General features: G+C 36.9%; 1 protein-coding gene across 4 annotated transcripts in view; it reads left to right on the top strand.

Annotated features, from left to right (window-relative positions):
• The window catches only part of MSRB3 (methionine sulfoxide reductase B3), a 179,374-nt gene that overhangs the window by 49,138 nt on the left and 108,156 nt on the right, over window positions 1-22,080 (top strand). For all 4 annotated transcript variants that reach the window (XM_070789357.1, XM_019960873.2, XM_019960874.2 and 1 more), the window contains 2 exons: window positions 10,792-10,900; window positions 12,513-12,590. In XM_070789357.1, the coding sequence (XP_070645458.1) occupies window positions 10,792-10,900; window positions 12,513-12,590 (187 nt within the window). The remainder of the gene's footprint in view (window positions 1-10,791; window positions 10,901-12,512; window positions 12,591-22,080) is intronic.

Here is a 22,080-nt window from a genome sequence, read left to right as displayed (position 1 = left end):
GTGCATCTTTCTGCCCAGAATGGCTGACGAACTTCTTAGATTAGGATTTGAAGCAGTGGCAGTTCTTTTGGGGGATATTGAAGGAATGCAGCAGATGGAGTTATAATTAGCAGGAGATTGTACGAGGAGAGGGTGGCGGCATGGAGAGTGGGAACAGACTGTGGGCACATCGGTTAGTGAGAGATGGGCATGTGTACAACAGAGCTCTGGTTCAAGAGAGGAATATAATGAATGAATAAATTAGAGGAGGAAAGCTGCAGACAGGAGCTTGCTCTCATTAGCCAGGTGTGTGACCAGGTCATGCAACATCTTTGGGCCTTAGTTTTCTTCCTCATGAGGGCTTTGGACTAGAAGTTTATAAATTCCTGAATTATGAACACTTGTTCTACTAATAGCCTATATAACTGATTCCATCATCATATGGAGAAACTGCATGCTGCCACATCTAAGATGACCTGTTTTCACATTTCACCATCTTGGTAATGAGGATGCAGCATGCAGATCATTTCGATAAGGAAGTATTGCTCTGGTTTGATTGACAACTCTTTTCTACCTTTCTAGTGGAGCGTAAAATAGTGGTGTGTCAAAATACCACATATTCAATAATGGACGTTGGCATAAGAAAGTCTGGACGAACTCTTCTTTAAAGCCCATGTAACCTAGATTTTCCTAATCTGGTTTGACTGTGGAAACTTCTCTCACCCCACAACAGGAACTACCTGTAAGCATTTTTTTTTTTTCCAGAGCCTGTGTTTCACATGGTATGTTTTGCGGAATGCTGGATTAAGTAATCTCAGAGTCTTAAATCCAGAGAATTAATGGAATATTAGTCATAATAAAAGACTTGAGAGTGGAACTCTACAGAGGTAATAAGAGATTCAGAGTAGTAATTAAGAAAAAATTTAGTCCATTATTTATTTTTTAAAAAATTTCATTGGTTTATTGAGCAAATATTATTTCAGATTTTAAACTAAGTTCTAAGAAACAGCCAGAGCTGTCATTTAGAAAACATCTTTAGGAAGGAAATTTAAATAGCAATAATTAAAATGGAAAGTTGAATAAATATTTAAATACAACATGTACTTATTTAGTACTTACTCTTCTCTGGGCACAGTGTAAGGTTCTGGGGATGCAAAGATTATTGAAATTATCCCCCTGTTCCTTAAGGAGATATTGAATAATTCAGAAGAAGTCTTATGCCTTTACTTTAGTTATCTGGCTGATAAAGAAAACTGTAAATTTTTTGACTCTTTTTTTTCTCCAGAATCTCTTAGATTTTTCTGGACTGTATACATGTAGAGCTAGACTCAGATTTAGCTGTTCATCGAGTGACAATTGCAGACTTATCTGTCCATTGAACTTAATTAATCTAGATTTTAAATTTGATTTGGGCGATAATGTAATTTTAGACGTTTTCAAAGCTGAGCTCTTAGACAATGTAGATTTTAGTTTCTTTGTAAAAAAGTATACTTGATGTTATATGGAAATAAAATTCTGCATGGTAGTCTAAGAGAGGGCTCCTCTCCATCCTTTTTGTGGCTGGTTACTCTCATCTTCCCCTCTCAATCTGTGCTCCCAAGATGATGAGGGAGGATGGGAGAGAAAACTATTTTTTGCAAGTCTTTTTGATTGCATGTGAAATGTAGAATGGAAATGAGCCTGTCTGTTTTTAATTTTTTTTTTCTATACCGGCTATGATGTTCTACTGAAGACCCATACTGGAAACAAATATTAAAACCAGGGAACGCTAACTTTGTCAGACGTTTCACTTGCAATCAGTTAGACTTGAAGTTAAGTAACTTTCTCTTCCACTATTGTCACTTGATGATGGCCGTGCCTTTCAAAATTCTCTTTTTACTCAGATACTTTGCAAGTAAGAAAGTGCTTTCTGGATCAACACATGTTTGAAATATTTCCCTGAACTCTAGTCTTCACGGTCCACATTAATACAAAAGTCATTGCTCTTGGTATTGGCATTACATTTGGAAGAATTGATAAGTACTCTTTAGTTCATTTTAATACACTTAGAGAACAGTGATAAAATGATTACTACACATGAATTCAACAATTAAAACTTTGTAACCTGAAAATAAAGGATAGAAATGTAAAATGTGGTTTGTATTTTACAGAGTTCATTCAGGTTAATTTATCATCGGATAAATGTAGTGGTAAAGCTCTCCATTGTCTCCTCTCAGGAAAATCATGCAGTCTTACAGATTATTTACTATTAAAGGCTAGAATTTGAAATCATGTTAATAGACTTTCGATGTTGTGGGAGGTACATTTACTCCTATTGACTTGCAGTGAGAAAACATTGACATATTTCCCTTTTAATTTTAAAACTGCCTTATTTCTCCGCTGCCCAATTTTTCCTCTTCCAAATCAGAATATACATTTTATTCTGGCTATTTTACTTTGTTAAATTAGCTAATCCCACTGACATGAAAGACTCTGATTACCATCTTGACATTGTGTGTATTTGATCACACTACATCTATCAGCTTGTTTACATAGCATTCTCTTCCCTATTTGAATCTCCTTTGGTCCGCTGACCCTGTAGATGCTGTTTCTACAAATAATGTGAATTTTCTATATCCCAGTTATAATCGGACATAGTCAATGTTGGTGGGCAAAGTTTAACAGTATTAATGTCTTCTTTGTTAACTCTCTTGACACAAAACTTTACATGTATTTTTCCTATACGACTGCACATTGTATTGATTGTTTTTCTTATCTTTACTGCTACAATATGTGTTCCCCTAGGGGCAGTAACCTTGACTTACTCATTTTTAATTTTCCAGTGCTCATCACAGTTCTTACTTCACTGTAGATGTTTAATAAATAGTTTCAGAAAGTATGAATTAATATTAGGCTCAACAGTTTATGTGTTCAAAGAATTTATAATCTGGGAAAATAAAGCAGAAACAACTGAAGATATTTGAGAATAATTGCAAAATATTATATTAGCTCATGTAAATAGTACCCTGCAGAGTAAATACACTAGTACTGAGGATATTCAGATGAAAGATCAGAGTAGGGATGAATTTAGAGGGATATGTAGGCTTGGAAGGAAAACTTCCTTGAAAATATTTTCTTAGTTTATCTATTCAAACCTTCAGTATAGAAACCAGAAGACCAATTTTATCATTCAACTATGCACCACTAAAACATATGGTCTTGTTTAATTCAAGAAGTTTAAAATGCTGTGTTGCCTTGGCATGCTTATAATGTCCATTGATGTTAATTAGAACTCTGTGCATGCGTCAGTAGAACAGAGCTGAAACTGATCTGTAGAACTGTCTTATGTGAAGTATAATAGAAAAACAGCAAGAAGGCATGAAATGCGATTATTACTATGAGAAATAAAGATATGCCTTTTCTCACATATAGAAAAGAAAAAGCTCTTTACCTTGTGATTCCTGTGACCTAGAGGGTTTTTTGGTTTTCTTTGTGTTATATTTAGGATGTGGCAGACTGACAAAATTAAACTGAACCTGAGTGTAAAAATTAAGGATGTTTTAAAAAAATGAAAACTAAGTCAAGGTACTAATTTTATACTTTCTTTAGTTATAGATGTTTCCTGCTACCACCTATAAGATTACTTTGAAGGGGAGATTTATTGAAATGTTTCCTAGGGGTAAATGTTTGGCCAAAGGATTTTGTTCTCTAGGCCTGTCAAAAATTCATCACCAAAGAACATCTACTGAGTATCTTGCACATGACTCCAGGTTGGGAGTGATGATCGATAGTCTGAAAGGGATGACATTAAATACACAGAGCAAACTAGCAGAGGCTGCACTCTTGATTCTGTGCTCAGCGTTCAACCAAATACTCTCTGAGAGCTATTTTGAGTATAGCATTTGGCTAAAAGGATTTCACTTCGCTAAAAGGAAGAAAGAAAGGTCATGTCAGACAACATCTGTTCTAAAATATTGCAGTTGTAAATTTCCAGATAAAAAGTATATTCTTTTTGTTGTTGTTGCTTATCTACATTTTGGCCACCTGATGCGAAGAAATATCTCATTTGAAAAGACCCTGATGCTGGGAAAGATTGAAGGCGGGAGGAGAAGGGGATGACAGAGGGTGAGGTGGTTGGATGACATCACCGACTCAATGGACATGAGTTTGAGTAAACTCTGGGAGTTAGTGATAGACAGGGAAGCCTGGCATGCTGCAGTACATGGGGTCACAAAGAGTTGGACACGACTGAGCGACTGAACTATCTACACTATTCATATTCAAGTTTTAGTATTTGCTTTGTAGTTACTTGTCTCCATCTCTACCACTGGACTAGAACTTTTTAGTGTATTCATCTCTTACATATCTTACAGATAGTGAGGGACAGGGAGGCCTGGCATGCTCCAGTCCATGGAGTCACAAAGAGCTGGACATGACTGAGTGAACAACAACAACAGTCTCTCACATTGGCTGTTTTCCCCAGGTGTTCAGGAAGCTCTTCCTTCAGATAGTAACACAGACAACTTCTCCTCCTTCAGGGCTGGGCTCAAATGTTACCTCTGTGAGGCTTACCTTGACCATTCTATTTAAGGTTATAGCCCTTCTAGCACTCCCAGTCTTCTTTGCTCTGCTCAGTTTTACCTTTTGTTCCCCATCCTGTATACTTATCACCTTCTGAGAGGCTATATAATTTTCTTATTTATTTTCGTTGTATTTTATCTGTTTTCTACCCCTGCTGGGATGGCAGCTCCATGAAAGGATCTTGATTTTGCTCACAGATATATCTTAAGTGCCTAGAATAATGCCAGAATATAGTAGGTGCTCAGGGCTTCCCTGGAGAAGGAAATGGCAACCCACTCCAGTGTTCTTGACTGGGGAATCCCAGGGACGGGGGAGCCTGGTGGGCTGCCGTCTATGGGGTTGCACAAAGTCAGACACTACTGAAGCGACTTAGCAGCAGCAGCAGCAGCAGCAGCAGGGCTTCCCAGGTAGGGCAGTGGTAAAGAATCTATGCCAAGTGTCGATCCCTAAGTCAGGAAGATCCCCTGGAGAAGGAAATGGCAACCCACTCCAATATTGTTGCCTAGAGAATCCCATGGACAGAGGTATCTGGCGAGCTACAGTCCACAGAGTGGCAAAGAGTCAGATATGACTGAGTGCACATGAGTAGGTGCTCAGTAAGTAATTGTTGAATGAACGAGTATTTTACTTAGCCGAGTACTCTGTAAACGCTTAACAATTTTGATGACTTAAAAAACCAGTAAGAAAAACGTCGTATCGGTGGTCCTCAAAGTAAGCCCTGCAGCCCTGGTTTCATGGAAACCCCAGATCTGAAGCCAGTGTCATGATGTTTTAGATGGTATGTTCTTCTCAGGAACGTTTTTCCTTTATAGGTCCATGCTGAAAGAAAAAAAATCAAAAGAATTGAGCATTCTTTTACAAGCATGGAGCTTTTCTTTCTTGTGTTATGCATTTTTTAAAAAACCTTTATTAAATTACTAGAATGCAAAACAAAACACAAGGAAAAATGGTTCATGGTGTATAATTTTATATTCTATTGTAAAAATGGGCTAGACTTGGCTTTTATAAATGCACACTTATTTAGAAATTCCTAACACTACTACATCTGGAATAAAAGTTTCTTGAACTTTCCAAAATGACAGACTAATAACTGACTAAAAATTATAATTTATAGTGAAAATTGAAATATACCATTTTTAAATACAGTGGCAAGATATTTCAACATAAGCTTTTCTCAAAGGAAAATAAGATAGTCTTATCATCTCTAATTCACTTACTATATTGGGAAAATAATAGTTTTATTTTTTTCTGATCCTAGGACCAAAATTAAAATTATAGAATCTTTAGATTTTGTTTTGTTTTGATTTTTCACACTGAAATATAAGATTTATATCTTAAAAGTGCCCTAAGATTTAGGTTACAGATTTGATTTACTTCTTAACAAGAATTTTAAAAGCCTTTCAACATTTTATAGACATTGTGAGAATCCCATTTGAACCTTGTCACTGACCCTCTGCTGAAGGAGTGAACCCAGGTAAAACAGACATTGGCTAATAGGTAAATGTTTTTACTTTCTGGATGTATTACAGGGATCATTACTTTCCTCTCGTTATTTTTAGTTGTTAGTGATAGTTTTCAAGTTGAAAGTTATCATATAATTTAGGAAGAAAGAAGAAATTTGTAGCTTAATTTTTCCATGGGTTTTGTACTCTGACAGCCTGAGATTTGAGTCAGTATATCTTTTTGCTGTTTGTCCTTAGTAAGTTATGTTATAACCTCTCTGAGCCTCAGTTTCTGTATCTGTAAAATGGACTTGACATCTACCTCCTAGCATTATTGAGAGGATTAAATGTAGTTATGAGAAAGTGCCTGGAAATATGACTGGCACAGAGTAGTTACTCAAATTTTAATTTTCTTTTCTTCTTCCAATTCTTGTTCGAATCATTTTTAAAGAGAACTTGTGAGGAAAATACTATCTCAAGAGAATCATTTTAGAAAAATAATTATCAATAAAATATTTTAGCACACTGAAATGCCTGATCTGGTTATTTTCTAAAGTACAGTTTTAACTTCAGAATTCACTGTAATCAAAATGATAATTTAATACTGTATTTGTTTAGACAGTGTTTGTTAACTGCTAATTGTTGTGATTCTCATAGCAGACTTCTGAGGGTAGTAGTGCGTAGAGAGAGACCCATTTGTCTAAGGTCCCATGACGAGGAAGCAGAGGCAGGAAGTGAACTCTGATTCAAGTCAATACTGGATTCAAGGCAACCATATGGAACAAGCTTTGATATAAAAAGAGACTTTGGGCATATTTTAGCAAATAAATGCCCTTGGATTGGGTTCAAGGTGGATCTGATATATACCAAACTTCCTCCGTAAGGAATGACGTTTTGATCAAATACCAAGGTAGCAATATCGCCCTGGCAGGTATGCTTTGTGTTGCTTGTATATAGATACACACACTCGTGGCTTCAAAGTACTCTATTAAGCATTTAAATAAAGAGAAAAATCTTTTCCTAACATACTTCTAAGTCAATTTAGGGGTCATTGAACAGATGTCATATAATGCTAATGTTAAATTACCCTGTGTAATAAGAAAATTACAGTACCTAAGTGAAGATAGTAAAGGGAAACCATCCAATGAATTATTCTAGAATTTCAAAATGAAATGATTTCTTCGAAATTAACAGTGGCACCACATGACTTTAGAAAAGTGAGTCTGATAGGGAGAAGGAAAATTAGAGACAAAAGTGAAGCCTTTCTGTGTTTATATATGCCAGGTTTTGGTTATGATGCGAGGAGGGCTAATGTAAGAGTATAGCTTTCAACTGTCCAGGAAAGCATATTATTATTAAACTATGTGGCAAGAAATTTATTAAAATTTGACTAACTTCTCATTGTTTCGTATTAAATCACAATAGTTGTTTCTAGTCCACACACACTTCCTTTTGCTATTAGGCACACTTTAAAAGCCTAATTATTTTGAGAACATAGTATGACCAAAGAATAAAAATGTACAAAGTTTGACAACTTTAAATAAACACTAGCATTTCTTAAAGAACAAACCTCACTTACAGTTAGGAAACAATATTTATATTTAAGGTTGAAAAGCCAGGATGTAGGAAAATTTTGTTAATTTGGAAGATGACCTTTAAGTGCACCAAAACCAAATAATTTGTAGGCTATGACATAGGGCACATTCCTACAAAATTTGTGTGAATACTGCTTTAGTGGTTCTTGAAAGACAAACAAAGAAAGCTGGAATGAAATCTTTACCCCCGCCCCCCACCCCTCAAAATAAGACGGAGCCTAACAAAAGAGTACAGCAGCACGCTTTCAAAGCTTGCCATTAAAATGAGGTCTCTGTAGCACGACTAATGAGATGGTTCATAGTGGAAAACAATCTGCTTTTAAGAATGTTTAGATCAAAAGTAATTTCTAATCTATGAAATAAAGTCTTTTCAATACCCTTCATTCACCAGCAAAGCTTTTATGTTTGTATTATTTACTTCAATCAGATGTTTTCAATTTTACCTTCTCTCCTTGTACAAATACTTGACATGGTTCGTCAATACTGACCAACAGTTTTATTCTTTTTCTTCAGAAAAGAGAGATTTTTGGAGAGAAGGAGAATGAAAAAGAGAGAAACATCTTTGCCTAAACGATTTGCAAGCATCTGTGCTTTAAGCTACTTTTTATGAACACTCCTTAGTAAATGACTCAAGGTAAAAAAGCAGAAAAGCATCCAATGTTAGGAAATTGCAATCCAATACCATGTAATTTAAACCTGCAGTTGCTTCTCTTGTACTAAATGACATACAGATGGGTAGCTTAGTTCTCTCAACTTTGGGAACACAATTGGTCTTTTTGTATGAATGAACATATATTAACAAAAATATTTTGGACAGAATTGTTTCAGAATTGTTTAACTGTACAGAGTTTAATTATCTGTGCCACTGCAAAGAATAATTTTAACCAAGATATTTTTGTCATATTAGGTTTGCAATTAATGAATTTTTCTGGACAAAATCAACAAAGATACAACCCTTCCAACATATAAAGAAACAGAAACAAAAAACACCTTTTAAGATGTCTGTAGCGAATTGAGTGGAGACTCACCTCTCACAGCCAGTTCTGCTTTCAAGCTGTGGAGAGGCTTGTTCTGATCAGACAGACATTTCTCAGGAAACATTTCTGTCTGTCTCTTAGAAGATATAAAAAGTGTAAGTAGTAGATATTTGGATAAAGCCTGGTGTAATAGGGGGTCCAGTGAGGTGAGTGACATGGCGGCTATTCATTCCTATGGCTCTTTTCAGGCCAGAGCAGCACCAACCATGCTCTGTGGAAGGTCGGAAGAGGTGCTGTTTGACAACCCACAGGCCTGCTCCGAGGTGTGCTTTTCCGTTTGCCTCTGGTTTGCTCTTTTCCTGCCTCCATATTTTCTCATAGAGAATCAGTCACTCTGTCCTGGTGGCCCTGATTCTGGAAGCTGATATCCTTCTTCTGAGGAGTCAGGGTCAGTGGTTAGTTAATTGTCTCTTGTTATAATTCCAGTGATCTCATATACTATGACACTAGGTGCCTTAAAGTAAAAGGAGTAGGAAGCATTTTTACTCCTCAATCATATTTTTTTTTAGGTTTCCAAAGAAGTTTTTACTATTCTGGAAACTTAAGCAAGCTTTCTCTTAGTAACTTCAAAACATGGTAAGAAATTTTTTGCACGTAGGGCCATCTGCATGCCTCTTTCACCCTGTGATGCAAAAGCAAAGAAAAGCAACTTTACTGCGTTGAGTAAGGGTTGCCATGTCTGTAGTTAAAGGTATCCCTCAGTATTCATGGGGGATTGCAGTTACCAAAATCTGAGGATTCTCAGGTTCCTTATGTAAATTGGCATAGTATTTACATATAACCTATGCACATCTTCCTTTATACTTTAAATCATCTTTAGATTGCTTGTAATAATACCTAATGCAATGTAAATGCTGTATTAATAGTTGCTTTAGCATGGCAAACTCAAGGTTTGCATTTTGGAACTTTCTGGAATTTTAGGGGGCTGGTGAATATTTTCCATCGTGTTTGGTTGAGTTTGTAGTTGTGAAACCCACGGATACAGAGGACTGACTGTATTTCTCTTCAGTCATTTGTTCAGGTAAGACAGAATAACACATATAAGCAGGTGTTGTCTGGACATTTTACTGCAGACTATATAAGTTGAAATAAAAGCTAACATTGTTATTAGAATCACATTAAAATTATTTTACCATTGAAATGCATTTAATCAGTGAAGTCTTCCTAGGTATACTTTACAAAAGGAAAATATAGGTCCATAAATAAAATCCAATTTTCTTTTCTTTGTCTTTCCCACCTTCCTTATTTTTCTCACTCTTTTTTTGGAACTTCTTGAAACTATATTAGTATACATGCCTTCTTCTGGAGTCTGTTACAAGTTTCTTGCCCATTTAAACACGGTAAGATACAGTCTTGCAAGAGATATTTATTTTAAAGGACTCTTCAGAACCCGGTGAGGCCTCTGACAGAACGACTGTGCTGTGCTCATTTGCTTCAGTTTTTCCGACTCTGCAACCCTATGGACTGTAGCCCTCCAAGCTTCTCTGTTCATGGAATTTTTCAGGAAGAATACTGGAGTGGGTAGCCCTTCCCTTCTCCAGGGGATATTCCCAACTCAGGGATCGAACTCCCATCTCCTCTGTCTCCTGCATTCCAGCAGATTCTTTACCAGCTGAGCCACTGGGGAAGCCCCAACAGAATCACAAAGAATCGCAATTCCTAGTTGTGGAAAAATGCATCTCTCAGGTTCCGTAAATAACTAGGATAGTATTTAAATCACCCAGGATGGAAATTGAAGGAGGACGGTTTCAAGCTCTTCTACTAATTGAATGGAGAGTTACTGTTTAACATAATATGCCCATCATCTTATACATACAGCAGAAATGCTTATAAATAGTTATGCTTTTTGAATTTGTTTGTAAAAAAAATTCAAGGTATTGGAAGACATAAAGGATGTATTCCCATTTTGTGAATGTTCAATGGGTTTTTACTGTCTCGTGCTAGCAGCTTTGGCTGTAGCACATCATTAGTGCACCAGTGGAATCTCTTGAATATTGAGTACCTTTCTTTCTAAATTGAGAGAAGTAACTGCAGTTCAGGTAAGTTTGTCGAGTGTGTTAGGGACTGCTCTGGTCATTGACAAGTGACAGCAGAAGCTGTGTTGTGGCGGTCAGCCAAAGCAATTATTTAGGATTGAAGCTAAAAGTCCTCCTTCTCCCATATCCTCTCTTTTTCCAGGGTCATGTAGGGATAAAAAGAACTGTAAGGTGGTCTTTTCCCAGCAGGAACTGAGGAAGCGGCTAACACCCCTGCAATACCATGTCACTCAGGAGAAAGGGACCGAAAGGTAAGGCAAGCTTACGAGCATGTCATTAGGCAAGAGCTAGTTTTCTTCATCGTCTGTACCCCTGCTCCAACCTTTGAATCCTCTCCCTTGCCATTTAATTCAAAGGATTCTGCACTTATTTGCTAAAGTCTACAAATTAGTATCCTTGAAAAGGTTGAAAATGGTATTGTTTAGATTAAGACTAAGTTTTATTTATTCTTTCCCCCATTTAATGAACACTCTATCTTTTGTAAAGTCACAAGGCTTTTGTTAAGGGCCTGTTTTTAGTTTACTACAAAATGTGTGGAAGTAATAGCGATTTAGGTACATTTTTGGGAAGACATCACAGTAAGCAAAACCATGAGGGAATGGCACTTTGCCAGGATGCTGAAAATTTGAAGGTGGCCATTGTAAGTATAGATGTTTTGGCTGCAAAAAGAAGGTAGCATAATTTAGTTCCTTTCTACCCCACTCCAATTTCTTTTTGAAGCACATGTGGAGAAAGTATTTATTGGCTCATTTGTGGTTGGAATGTCAAAAATTTTCAATAACTGCCCTCACATGGCTTTGGTCCTTGGAAGTTCGCCCTAAGTTCTGAAAAAAGAGTTTGTTCACTTCCAAGACTGTTTTTGGTGAATAAAGTCTCTCTCAGCTGATTCCAGCTCAAAGGTAACTTGCCAGAGTCTGACCATTCTGTTGTCTAATTTATACCATGGAGCTTGGCATAAGGCCGTAACTTACCTCTGATCCAAATTTATTAATGATGTAACTTCTTGTTTTCATTCATGAACTGAAAGAGCTCTTTACCACACATGGGGTCTTTGTTAATAGGCAACACTCTCTTCCTGTCACAGTATATACTGTTTACTGACTTGACCAAATGTTGAATCTCTGACAAAGTCCACCCTCACCCCGCAAGGAGCTAGAGATGGACTCGGGTCTCGCCCGAGACGTCCACTCGTCCTGTTGTGTACATGACTAGCAAAATGATTTAATGCACACAAACAACTAGAGATTAGGTCATTCTTAAAAATTCTGTTTATAAAAAATTGGACCTCATAAAGAGGGTGAAAGGATAATAAAAACAAGCTGCAGAGCACATAGACTTTTTGTTGGGCTAGCACAGCTGATTTGTATTAGCTGAATGACCTCCTAGCCTTTAAGATTGTTAACTTAGAAAAATATTCCCTTAAAGCTGCAATATTCCTTTTCAAACCAGAAAACAAGACTCCTTCCACTTGAAGTGTTGAACCCTTCTGTATTTTCTGGTATACATTCTTGGACACTGTAGAGGAGCAGAAATCTCATGTAATAATGTTTTTCTCTGTGAATCTGAACTACAAGCTTTTTTTTTAATAGGAAAAAAAGTTTCTAAGCATTACATGACTAGACGGCTTGATTTTTTTTTAAAATTTAACCTGTATTAGTTTGTAGTAGTTATATGCACATTTTATTATACAGATTTGAAATATATTAGTAATGTTCAGATTTCCATATGTTTGGTCTGTTCTCATTTTAAAACAAAAAGCCCTTGAAAGATTTATTAGAGAAATATATTTTAAGCAAATACGTTCTATAAGAAATAATGCTAACTTTGTTTAATTTTTTTTATTCTCTGTTTATTGTGTATCAGTGCCTTCGAAGGAGAATATACACATCACAAAGATCCTGGAATATACAAATGTGTTGTTTGTGGAACTCCGTTGTTTAAGTAAGTATATTAAAAACCTAAGGATGTGAGCAAATCACAGATGGTAACGAGCTTGATTTTGCCTGTTCACATTCGATCTTCCCATTCCTAAATTTTCTTATTTCTAATTTTTCTACTCCCTGCCCCCCCACCACAAAACAAAAGTAATTATTGGCTTTCATAATAAATTACCAGTTCGGTAGAAATCAGTTTGGCTGATTTCTTGTTACTCGAATCTTTTAAAATACCTAGCATTAACTTGTTCATCTCAGTAACCAAGGTGCTTAGCAGAGCTATGAAAGAGATTTTGGTGAACATAAAAATGTCTATATTTATTTATTTTTCTATCACCAAGTGATGGCCCTAAATTTATTTATTGGACCATATTGGAAGTTCTTTACATGCATCCTTCAGATTGAATATTATCCACCAACTGGATTATTCACACTTCTGCAGTAAAGGGCAATACCTTTATTGACAGTCAAGTGGGAATTATAACAAATATTTATACATATGTAAGTAAATTACATACTCTGAGTTTAAAGTTTTGCATTGATCGAAAATCTTTTATTTTAAAGATCCCAATAGATTACTATAAAACAGGCAGTACATAGATTTTCTTTTTTAATGGAATAGTTAAGTCAGACATTGTATTCTAGAGATTATGGATGTTATCCAAGAAAGAAAACTCTTTATTAAAAATGTATTTATTTAGGAAGAAAAAAATCCTAGGAGCCCCATACTCCCCATGGAGATGCTGATTTAGGGGAATAAAAAGAAACTTTAATTGCGAGTAAGTGTCATTTATTTAAAACAGAATTACAAATTTCTTAGGGGAAATGCACAAACAAGAATCTGATATGTGTAGCTTGTAAAACATACTTAATATCTCCTCGCAAATGTTTCCTTTTGAAAACACTAGCATTTATAGATTTTCCAGAAATAACAGGAAACAGTAGTTTCCTTAAAAAAATTTTTTTTGAGTTTAAAATCTTTCTTAACTTGCATAAACCTTATTGCACATTAGTATTGGTTGAGAATCTGTTCTGAATTCTTATGTATTTATTCATTCTGTTAAAAAAAACCAGCCCTTCAAATTGTCACCCATTTCCTCTCAGAAAACACACGTCTTTATATTTCAACACCTTTAGTTTGTGTCATAATAGTTGATATAACACTTAAGATAGTTGCCGAGACATGTTAAACTTGTTAATATCCCAAATGGTAAAAATTGGCCACATCTCCTTTGCTTTTGTTTAAGATTCTTCATTTCTTTCCTTATTATATGATGCAGTGAAGTAGTGGATCTAAGGAAAACTCACTGTTTTAAATAAGAAACAGAGCCACTGTAAATGAAGGATTTAAGCCATGTGACATCTTGAGTCACAAATAGTAAAAGCAAGACCTTTATTCAACCATAGGTACTGGTGGGGTTCAGGAGTTTCATATTTGATGTGATACTGACTCTAAAGGAAACTTTAGCATTCTTGTAAGGAAAGCTTTTAGTTTCTAAATTTTTATGGAATATAATTTAATATTTTTAGTCTGCATTACATGAAAAAAAAAATGCTGAACTTGTCCCACTTGGTTTCTTGTCAGTTTTAGGGGGAACAATATCTCTCTTTGGCCTTCAGTATAGAATGCAGTAGTTCTTTGGTCTGGCGCTGCTTTCTTCATACTGGAAAACTTGTACCCTGGGTGTCCACAGGGCATGAACAGCTTTGAGGGAAGCAATTTTCTGATCCTCAGCCCTATGCAAGCATTTTCTTGAAACTGCTGTCTGTTACTGAGGGAGTCTGTAGTCTGCCACCTCGTCCTTCCAATCTCCTCTGTCATGGTTCCCCTTCTCCCACTTCACAAAGGATGGCATAGCTTCCACCCATCCCAATGCTTACTATGATTTATCATCACAGGGTAAAAATCTCTAAGGCATTGAGCAAAACGACAGTTCAGGAATGCATTACTTCTGGAAAGACCCTTGAAAGCAAGGCCAAAAAACCAAAAAAAAAAAAAAAAACCCAAAAATAAAACATTGAGAAGTATTGAACTGGTTAAAAAAAAAAAAGTATTGAAACAGTATTTCATCTTGGAGATACTCAGTCTGCCTGCCAGCTGTCTGTTATCTATCGCTCCATCTGTCTGTCTGTCTATCCATGTTCTACCAGTCATAAGTGAGATGTGTGTCATGAAAACATGTACGGACATATTTGTTCAAAATTTTTAGATGAAAGTCTTTGTGTATATATGTGTGTACAGGAAATAAATCCGATTTACTTGAGACAGTTTGCAATCAGGTTATACAGTAGTCTTCTCCATTCGTTAACTGATCTAGATACATCACTCTACGGTTTTGACAAAAATATATTTTAAGAATATCTATATTCAGAACACCAGATAATTTATCTTTTTTCAATTATTTAACTTCTTGGTAAGAAATTTTAGCTATCACATTAAAATGTATGAGGAAGTGTGTATCAGTCAGCACCCAATCTGGATACAGAAGCCACACAATAATTTGAACAGGAAAGTCTAATACAGAGAATGACTACATGTGACAGAGAATGGTGGTGATGAGGGATTGGTAGGTAAGAAGCAAATAGAAATTCTGAAGAATATAGAGACAGCAAATATAGGAAGTGACCATGACCCCTAGGGCTGAGACAGACCTCAAGGGAAAGCTTCCCCTGCAAACTGCCCCTGTTTCCAGGGGCTGATGGCCCAGGAGTCACTATGGGGCTACGATGGTGCAACTTTCTGGGAATCTGCCTCCTGGAATTTACTGGATACCTCCTTTCTGGGGTGCTGGGGAAAGCTCTTTGCAGGGAAGTGTCTCACTGGGGGCCCTCCACTCCAAAACTACCTGAGGGAGGTGCCAGGGCAGGCTGCTGGCCACCAGGCGCTGCTCATCCCCGTGCCCTGAAACCAGCACCTTGCTGCAGAGGAGATACTGGAGTCACAGGAGCCATCGCCAGAGAAGCAGCGTGGCTCAAAGTGTCGGCAACCAGAGAGGCTGTGTATACCAGGGAGTTGGGTGCTGGGGAAGCTGTCCCCATTGCTAGGGCCTGCAAATACGGGACACTCCATGCACCACGTGAGCCACATGCCAGGGAGGCAGCGGGCTCTGCAGGAGCCTGTTTGGAAAGCATACTGAAACCAAGAAGGAAAAACCTCCTTCTCCTGTATCCTTCTCCTGTGTCCTCTACTGACAAAGTTTAATATCGTGTTGGCTGACAAATAAAAAAAAATATTTAAAGGTCCCAGCTCCATTTTAGCAAAGCAGGTGAAGAAGATACATTTAGAGGTGACAGGCAATGTATTGATAACTGGCACAGAGTCGCTGTTTTATTCAAAATTCTTTTAGGGATTCGTGAGCAAAAGTTTGAAAGCCACTCAGTAGTCTAGTGAATTAATGGCTTCACTGTCAGACCCCCTCTTGATATAGCTGGTTTCATACTTTGAACACAAAGTGTGGGAACAATTAACTTGGGTTAGTATGAGTGTGAATGAGAAAGTGTGTGGAGGTTTTGTTAGGAGGGAGTGAGGAGAGAAAATTCGGCAGAAAAGACTAAATAGAGGAACAATAGGACAAAAAACAATGGGAGGAAAACAGATAAATAAAAAGTAATAAGAAGGAAGTGCTGAGTTTAAAATCATTAGCAGTATGAAAAGGTTGTTTTTCCAACTGCCATTTCTGTTACCTTACTCACACTCATTTTGTGTGTGTATGTGCCCACATTCACATATATGTATAATTCTCTTCATTTACTTGACTGATATATATATGTATATATAAAATACTTCCTTACATAAAAGGCCATTCAAAACTTGTACTCTCCCCTAAGTACATTCCCTCTCAACAATATACTGCTTTTTTACTGCTTACCAAGTACAAGAACGTTATTCACAGGCTGCTTTATAAACCAACTGCGTAATTTATTCCATGGTTCACGTTTTCTTCACATTCACAAATTCTACCAAGCTAAGTTTATTTCTCATATAGTACTACTGACTTTCAGTTAGTAAATTAACTGACAGAAGTAAGAATGTTCTCTTCTCTGGCTATTTGAACTTCTAAACTTTCATAAAATGAATTTATTGCACATCAGATAAACCATAAAAGGCATTGGTGAAATAATTTAATTCAGAAAGTATTTTTGACATCTTGGATTTTGCTCACACTTTGCCAGGTATTGTGAAACAAAATAAATTTGTGAACACTTTTTTTCCTTAATGTATTTATAGTTTTGTTGGTGTGATATGATAAACAATAAATAATGACAAACTGTGGAGAAACAACATTAATCTGCACATACCTGTTTGAAGTGCTTTCGTGAGTAATAGGAGAGTATGTGACTGTATTCCAGTAGGGTCTGTTTTCATGGAGGAGATGAGAACACACCACCAGGCAGAGAACATCTGATAGAGAATGCCATACGAGGTAAGGAATTAGAGATAGGATCAAAACTGGGTTTTTCAAGGAAACAGTTCTGAGACTGGTACAGAAGGAGTTGGGAGGTGAGTTATGTTGGGAGTAATGGTGAAATGTCTAGAGGGTTAAAAGGAGCAAATAAGGAAGCCTTGGGATCCCAGCGAAGCCTTTTAAGTTTCTGCTTGAAATTCTTTAAGCCTTGGCATCCTTTCCTCCAGAAGCCAAATCTGAGCTTTCCAGGGTGAACTCTGGTGTTCTTCATCTCTGCTCCCATAGCACCTTGTATGCATGCATTTCCTTCATTGCACTTTCTGCTTTGTTCTGTGCGTGAGTGCATGCTAAGTTGTTCAGTCGTGTCCGACTCTTTGCAACCCCGTGGACTGAAGTCCTCCAGGCTCTACTGTCCGTGGGATTCTCCAAGGCAAGAACCCTGGTGTGGGTTGCCATGCCCTCCTCTGGGGGATCTTCCTGACCCAGGGATTGAATCTGTGTCTCAGGTCTCTTGCATTGGCAGGCGGGTTCTCTACCACTAGCGCCACCTGGGAAGTCCCACTTTGTTTTGTAATTATCTGTTTATGTGCCTGTCTGCTCACTAGTAAGTAAACTCCACAGTTGCAAGGCCATGCCTTAGTCGTATTTATATCTCTGGTGGTTTAGTCGCTAAGTTGTGTCTGACTCTTGCGACCCTGTGGACTGTACCCCGCCAGGCTCCTCTGTCCATGGGATTCTCCAGGCAAGAATACTGGAGGAGGTTGCCATTTCCTTTCCCAGAGGATCTTCCCAACCCAGGGATTAAACCTGGGTCTCCTGTGTTGCAGACAGATCTTTACCAACTGAACTACAAGGGAAGCGCTATTTATATCTATTTATATCTCTAGCCTCTGGCATAAAATAGCCACCAAATATTTGTTTGTTGATCAGAGGCATGTCTGAAGTTTGTGAGATAGACTGTGGAAAGACTTTGAATAAGACAAACGCATGATGAAAATGGGAATTAAGCCAGAACAGTTCACAAGATAGATTTCTGGAGCTGAAAAGAAAAGAAAACAGGGGTTTAGTAGCTTCAGTGGGAACGTTTTTCCTTGTCAGCTGATAAACCTCAATGTTAACCATATTAATCAGCTCCTAATAATTTTAAGGTTTTCAGGAGCCACATAAGACAGTTTTTATTTTCTACATGTTTACTAATAAGGCCTTGCACTGAATTAATAGCTCATTTTACACAGGTTCACTAATGATGAGGATAATAATAATAGTAAATAATAATCAAGAGTACATAGCACTTACTTCTTGCTTATTATGGTTCTAAGTGCTTTGTATTTAACTCAGTCTTCACAGCAAAACATTTTATAGATGAAGAAACTGAGAGGATAAGTATCTTGTGAAGAACATACAGATGGTGTACATGGATTCAAAACAGTAATACTCAAACTTTTAGGAAAGAACAAAGTTAATTATAGGAAAATGAATTTTAAAATTTTATTTTGATCACTCATATCTGATTAGTTTACTCGGCATACTTGAACAAATGCAACACACATACATACACACACACCTCAATTCCTTGAAAAATCTGCCTTTGTCATAGTATTTAAGTTGAAAATTGAAGACTCTTCCAATCTGGGGAGGGCTGTTGTCTTGTTCAGTCGCTCAGTCGTGTCCAACTCTTTGCTGCTACGTGGACTGCAGCACGCCAGGCTTTCCTGTCCTTCACCATCTCCTGGAGTTTGCCCAAGCTCACATCCATTCAGTCTATGATGCCAACTCACCCTCTGTCGTCCTGTTCTCCTCCTGCCCTCAATCTTTCCCGGCATCAGGGAGGGCTGAATCAAAATAAGCAGATGCATCATGGCAGGCCATTAAGAAGAACTCAGCTTCAGGCTGGCGGCTATCCTCAGGGAAGTCCCTTGGAGTCTGAGCAGGAAGATGTAGCCAGTGTTTAGGAAGCCATCGGGCCATTTACCATCTGAGAAGTAGGGCAGCAGTTGGATTTCTGGGCTGGATTCTAGTTATTAAAACTGGAAAGTCATTTTATTTTCACTACTAACCCCCCGTTACAGTTTCTCAAGGAACTGTGTTCCAAATTTTTTTTATCACTTTTCTGTTTTAAATTCTGTCCCTATATTTCTGAGAAAATTGAGGCCACCTGACATGAGCTCTTTTAAATGTCTTTCCTTCTATCTTGAAATTTCTTTATATCTTCATTTTTATCAGACAATCAGAACAAGCACGGGCTAAAATCAGTTGATGGGTTGAATTGAATACCAAGCCAGATGTGTGACCTCAAATTCATCACCTATAAAGTGGGGAAAATAAAACCAAACAGGTGTAAGAAAAATGCCAAGTATATGGCAAGTATTCAACAATGTTAAATTCAAGTGGCCTGACCGAGTTTGAGGAACATATCATACCATCACAACAGTCTAAGAAGCTCCTTCTAACATGAGAAAGTGCAGGCTTTACTAGAGAGCGTCTGTCTGTTAACAGTAGATGTTAGTGTGGTGAGTCACTGCTCCAGCTATGTTGCTGTTTCAGATGGGACTCTGCGGCAAAACTGTTCACACATGCTGCATTTCACATGCGCCTCCTGTGCAATCTTATTCCAGGCTACTAGAAGATTTAAGCCTTTTTTCAGCTCTCTAAGAACATAAGCCATTTCACTGAAGAAATTCCAGTTCAGTACCACACACAATTTATTCAACTATTCTATTCCATTTATTATTACTAAAGGAGACTTTCAACATAAGTTTTCTCTCTTCTGATAGAGTGGTGTGTGTGTGTGTGTGTGTGTGTGTTGGAAGCACAGAGTGGGAGGAGATAGGGGAAGAATGAAGGAGTTTTTCATCCTTACTTTCTATTCAAATTCCATTCTTCCAATTCTTTTCCTATCCATATGATATCTACTCATAAACCATTCCAGTCACTATGGAATTCTACCAGGAAGAGTAGCATGAATTTAACTTCAAGCTTTCTTTTTATGGAACTCTAGCTGGAAATTGTTCATAATTCTAGCAAATGTTTCTTAACCTTTAACAAAGTACATTTAACTTGAATTTAAAAGACCTGAATTGCCCTTCACCTCATTCTAAATCCTTTAACAAAGTAAGCTCTCCAGTATGGTGAAACCATTATGAAATGAACTAGATTTCTGAGTAGTGATTTAAACTTTTGTTATATCTAAATAACTCATATATTATTTTGAAGAGAATACCAAATTGACTTCTCTCATCCCATTGATCCTTTCTGTCTTGTCCATACATACAATGATATACAGGGAAAGCATCTGTAATGTAGAGAATTACTGTTCTGTCTTCAAATCACCTGAAACCTCAGGGCAAGACCACAGCTAGAATGAAAGAAAAGTACTTCATGGAATTACTGGCAAAGATAGCGAGAGAAAAATATTGTTAGTTTTTCTGACTAATTAAACCTGATTCATTAAACCATCAAAAGAAAAGCATAAATAGTAAAATCATAAAAGCATAGCATAACATAAAGAACAACTCCAGTTTGAGAAACTTGAAAACTAGAGTAAGGCATGATTCAAAGTCTGACAATATGCAAAGATAATTGTAACTGCATTTCTCTAATTAAAAACTACATAGACACATATAGAAAAATTGAAGTGATAATTACACATAAAATCTTTGGATAGTTGACATTGGGTATAGCACTGTCTGTGTATCTTGGAATGGGGAAAAATGGGGAAAGGTAATCTTGCCTTCTATTTCTTTAACTAAATCCTAGTTGTTTAATTTTTCCAATGTAGACAGAAATAGATTAGTTTTTTCTTAGTGAATTAGAATGCATAATAAATTGGGAAACATAATAGGCAAAACTCTAAAAACTATAATTCATGTAAATTTATCCTAATTATATGAAAATACATCAGAAAATTAATGAACATCTGTTATTCCCATTCACAGACTTTGAAATTATTTGAAGACAGTTTATAATGTACAAGTTTTAGCCAGTACTTCTGAGGCAGTCCACAAAGCTGCTCTTCTTATAAATGAATAATACTTTTTTCAAAACATGGTCATCAGTTCAATGAGAATTGCATAAATTTTCACTCAGATACATGTCTTCAGTGTGTCTTATACATGGATAAGTGACCCACCACATAATATTATCAAAGAAAAGTGCAGAAGCTATCCAGAGTACCAAGCGGAAATAAAGTTTTATGAAGTTCCGGCATGGACTTAACTGCATAACCATGAGCAAGTTACTTAAACATTCCACCTCATTTTTCTCATCTGTAAAATGGTAAGAATAACATTAGCCCTTTCTAACTGATAGTACTTCTGTACCAAATGAAATAAACACATAAACATGCTATAAAAGATATAAAGAACAACTCATCTGGCTTGCAAAAAGGCAAACAACCTGATAAAAGAATAGACATTTTTCCAAATAAGATATACAGATGACCAACAGGCACTTGAAAAGATGCTCAATATCAGCAGTCAGTAGAGAAATGCAAATCAAAACTGCAATGAGGTATCACCTCATACCTGTCAGACTGGCCATCATCAAAGTCTACAAATAATAAATGCTGGAGAGGGTGTGGAGAAAAGGGCACCCTCCTACACTGTTGGTGCAGGCACTGTGGGAAACAGTATGGAGATTCCCAAAAAAACTAAAAATAGTTACCATATGATCCTGCAATCCTGCTCCTGGGCATATATCCAGACAAAACTATAATTAGAAAAGATGCATGAACCCCAGTGTTCATAACAGCACTGTTTACAATAGCCAAGACATAGAAACAACCTAAATGTCCATAGACAGATGAACAGATAAAGATGTGGCACATATATACAATGGAATATTAGTTAGCCATAAAAAGAATGACATGCCATATGCAGCAACATGGAGGACCTAGAGATTATTAAGTGAAATAAGTCAGAGAAAGATGAATATCATGATATCACTTACATGTAGAATCTAAGAAAAAGATACAAATGAACTTATTTACAAAGCAGAAATAGACTCACAGACCCAGAAAGCAAAGAAATTCATGTTTACCAAAGGGGATAGTGATGGGGAGAGGTAAATTAGGAGTTTGGGATTAACATATAC

This window comes from Bos indicus, chromosome 5 (assembly GCF_029378745.1).
Source record: "Bos indicus isolate NIAB-ARS_2022 breed Sahiwal x Tharparkar chromosome 5, NIAB-ARS_B.indTharparkar_mat_pri_1.0, whole genome shotgun sequence".
Classification (NCBI taxonomy): domain Eukaryota; kingdom Metazoa; phylum Chordata; class Mammalia; order Artiodactyla; family Bovidae; genus Bos; species Bos indicus.
The sequence above is the reverse complement of the archived record's forward strand: the minus strand, read 5'-3'. Positions and strand labels throughout refer to the sequence as shown.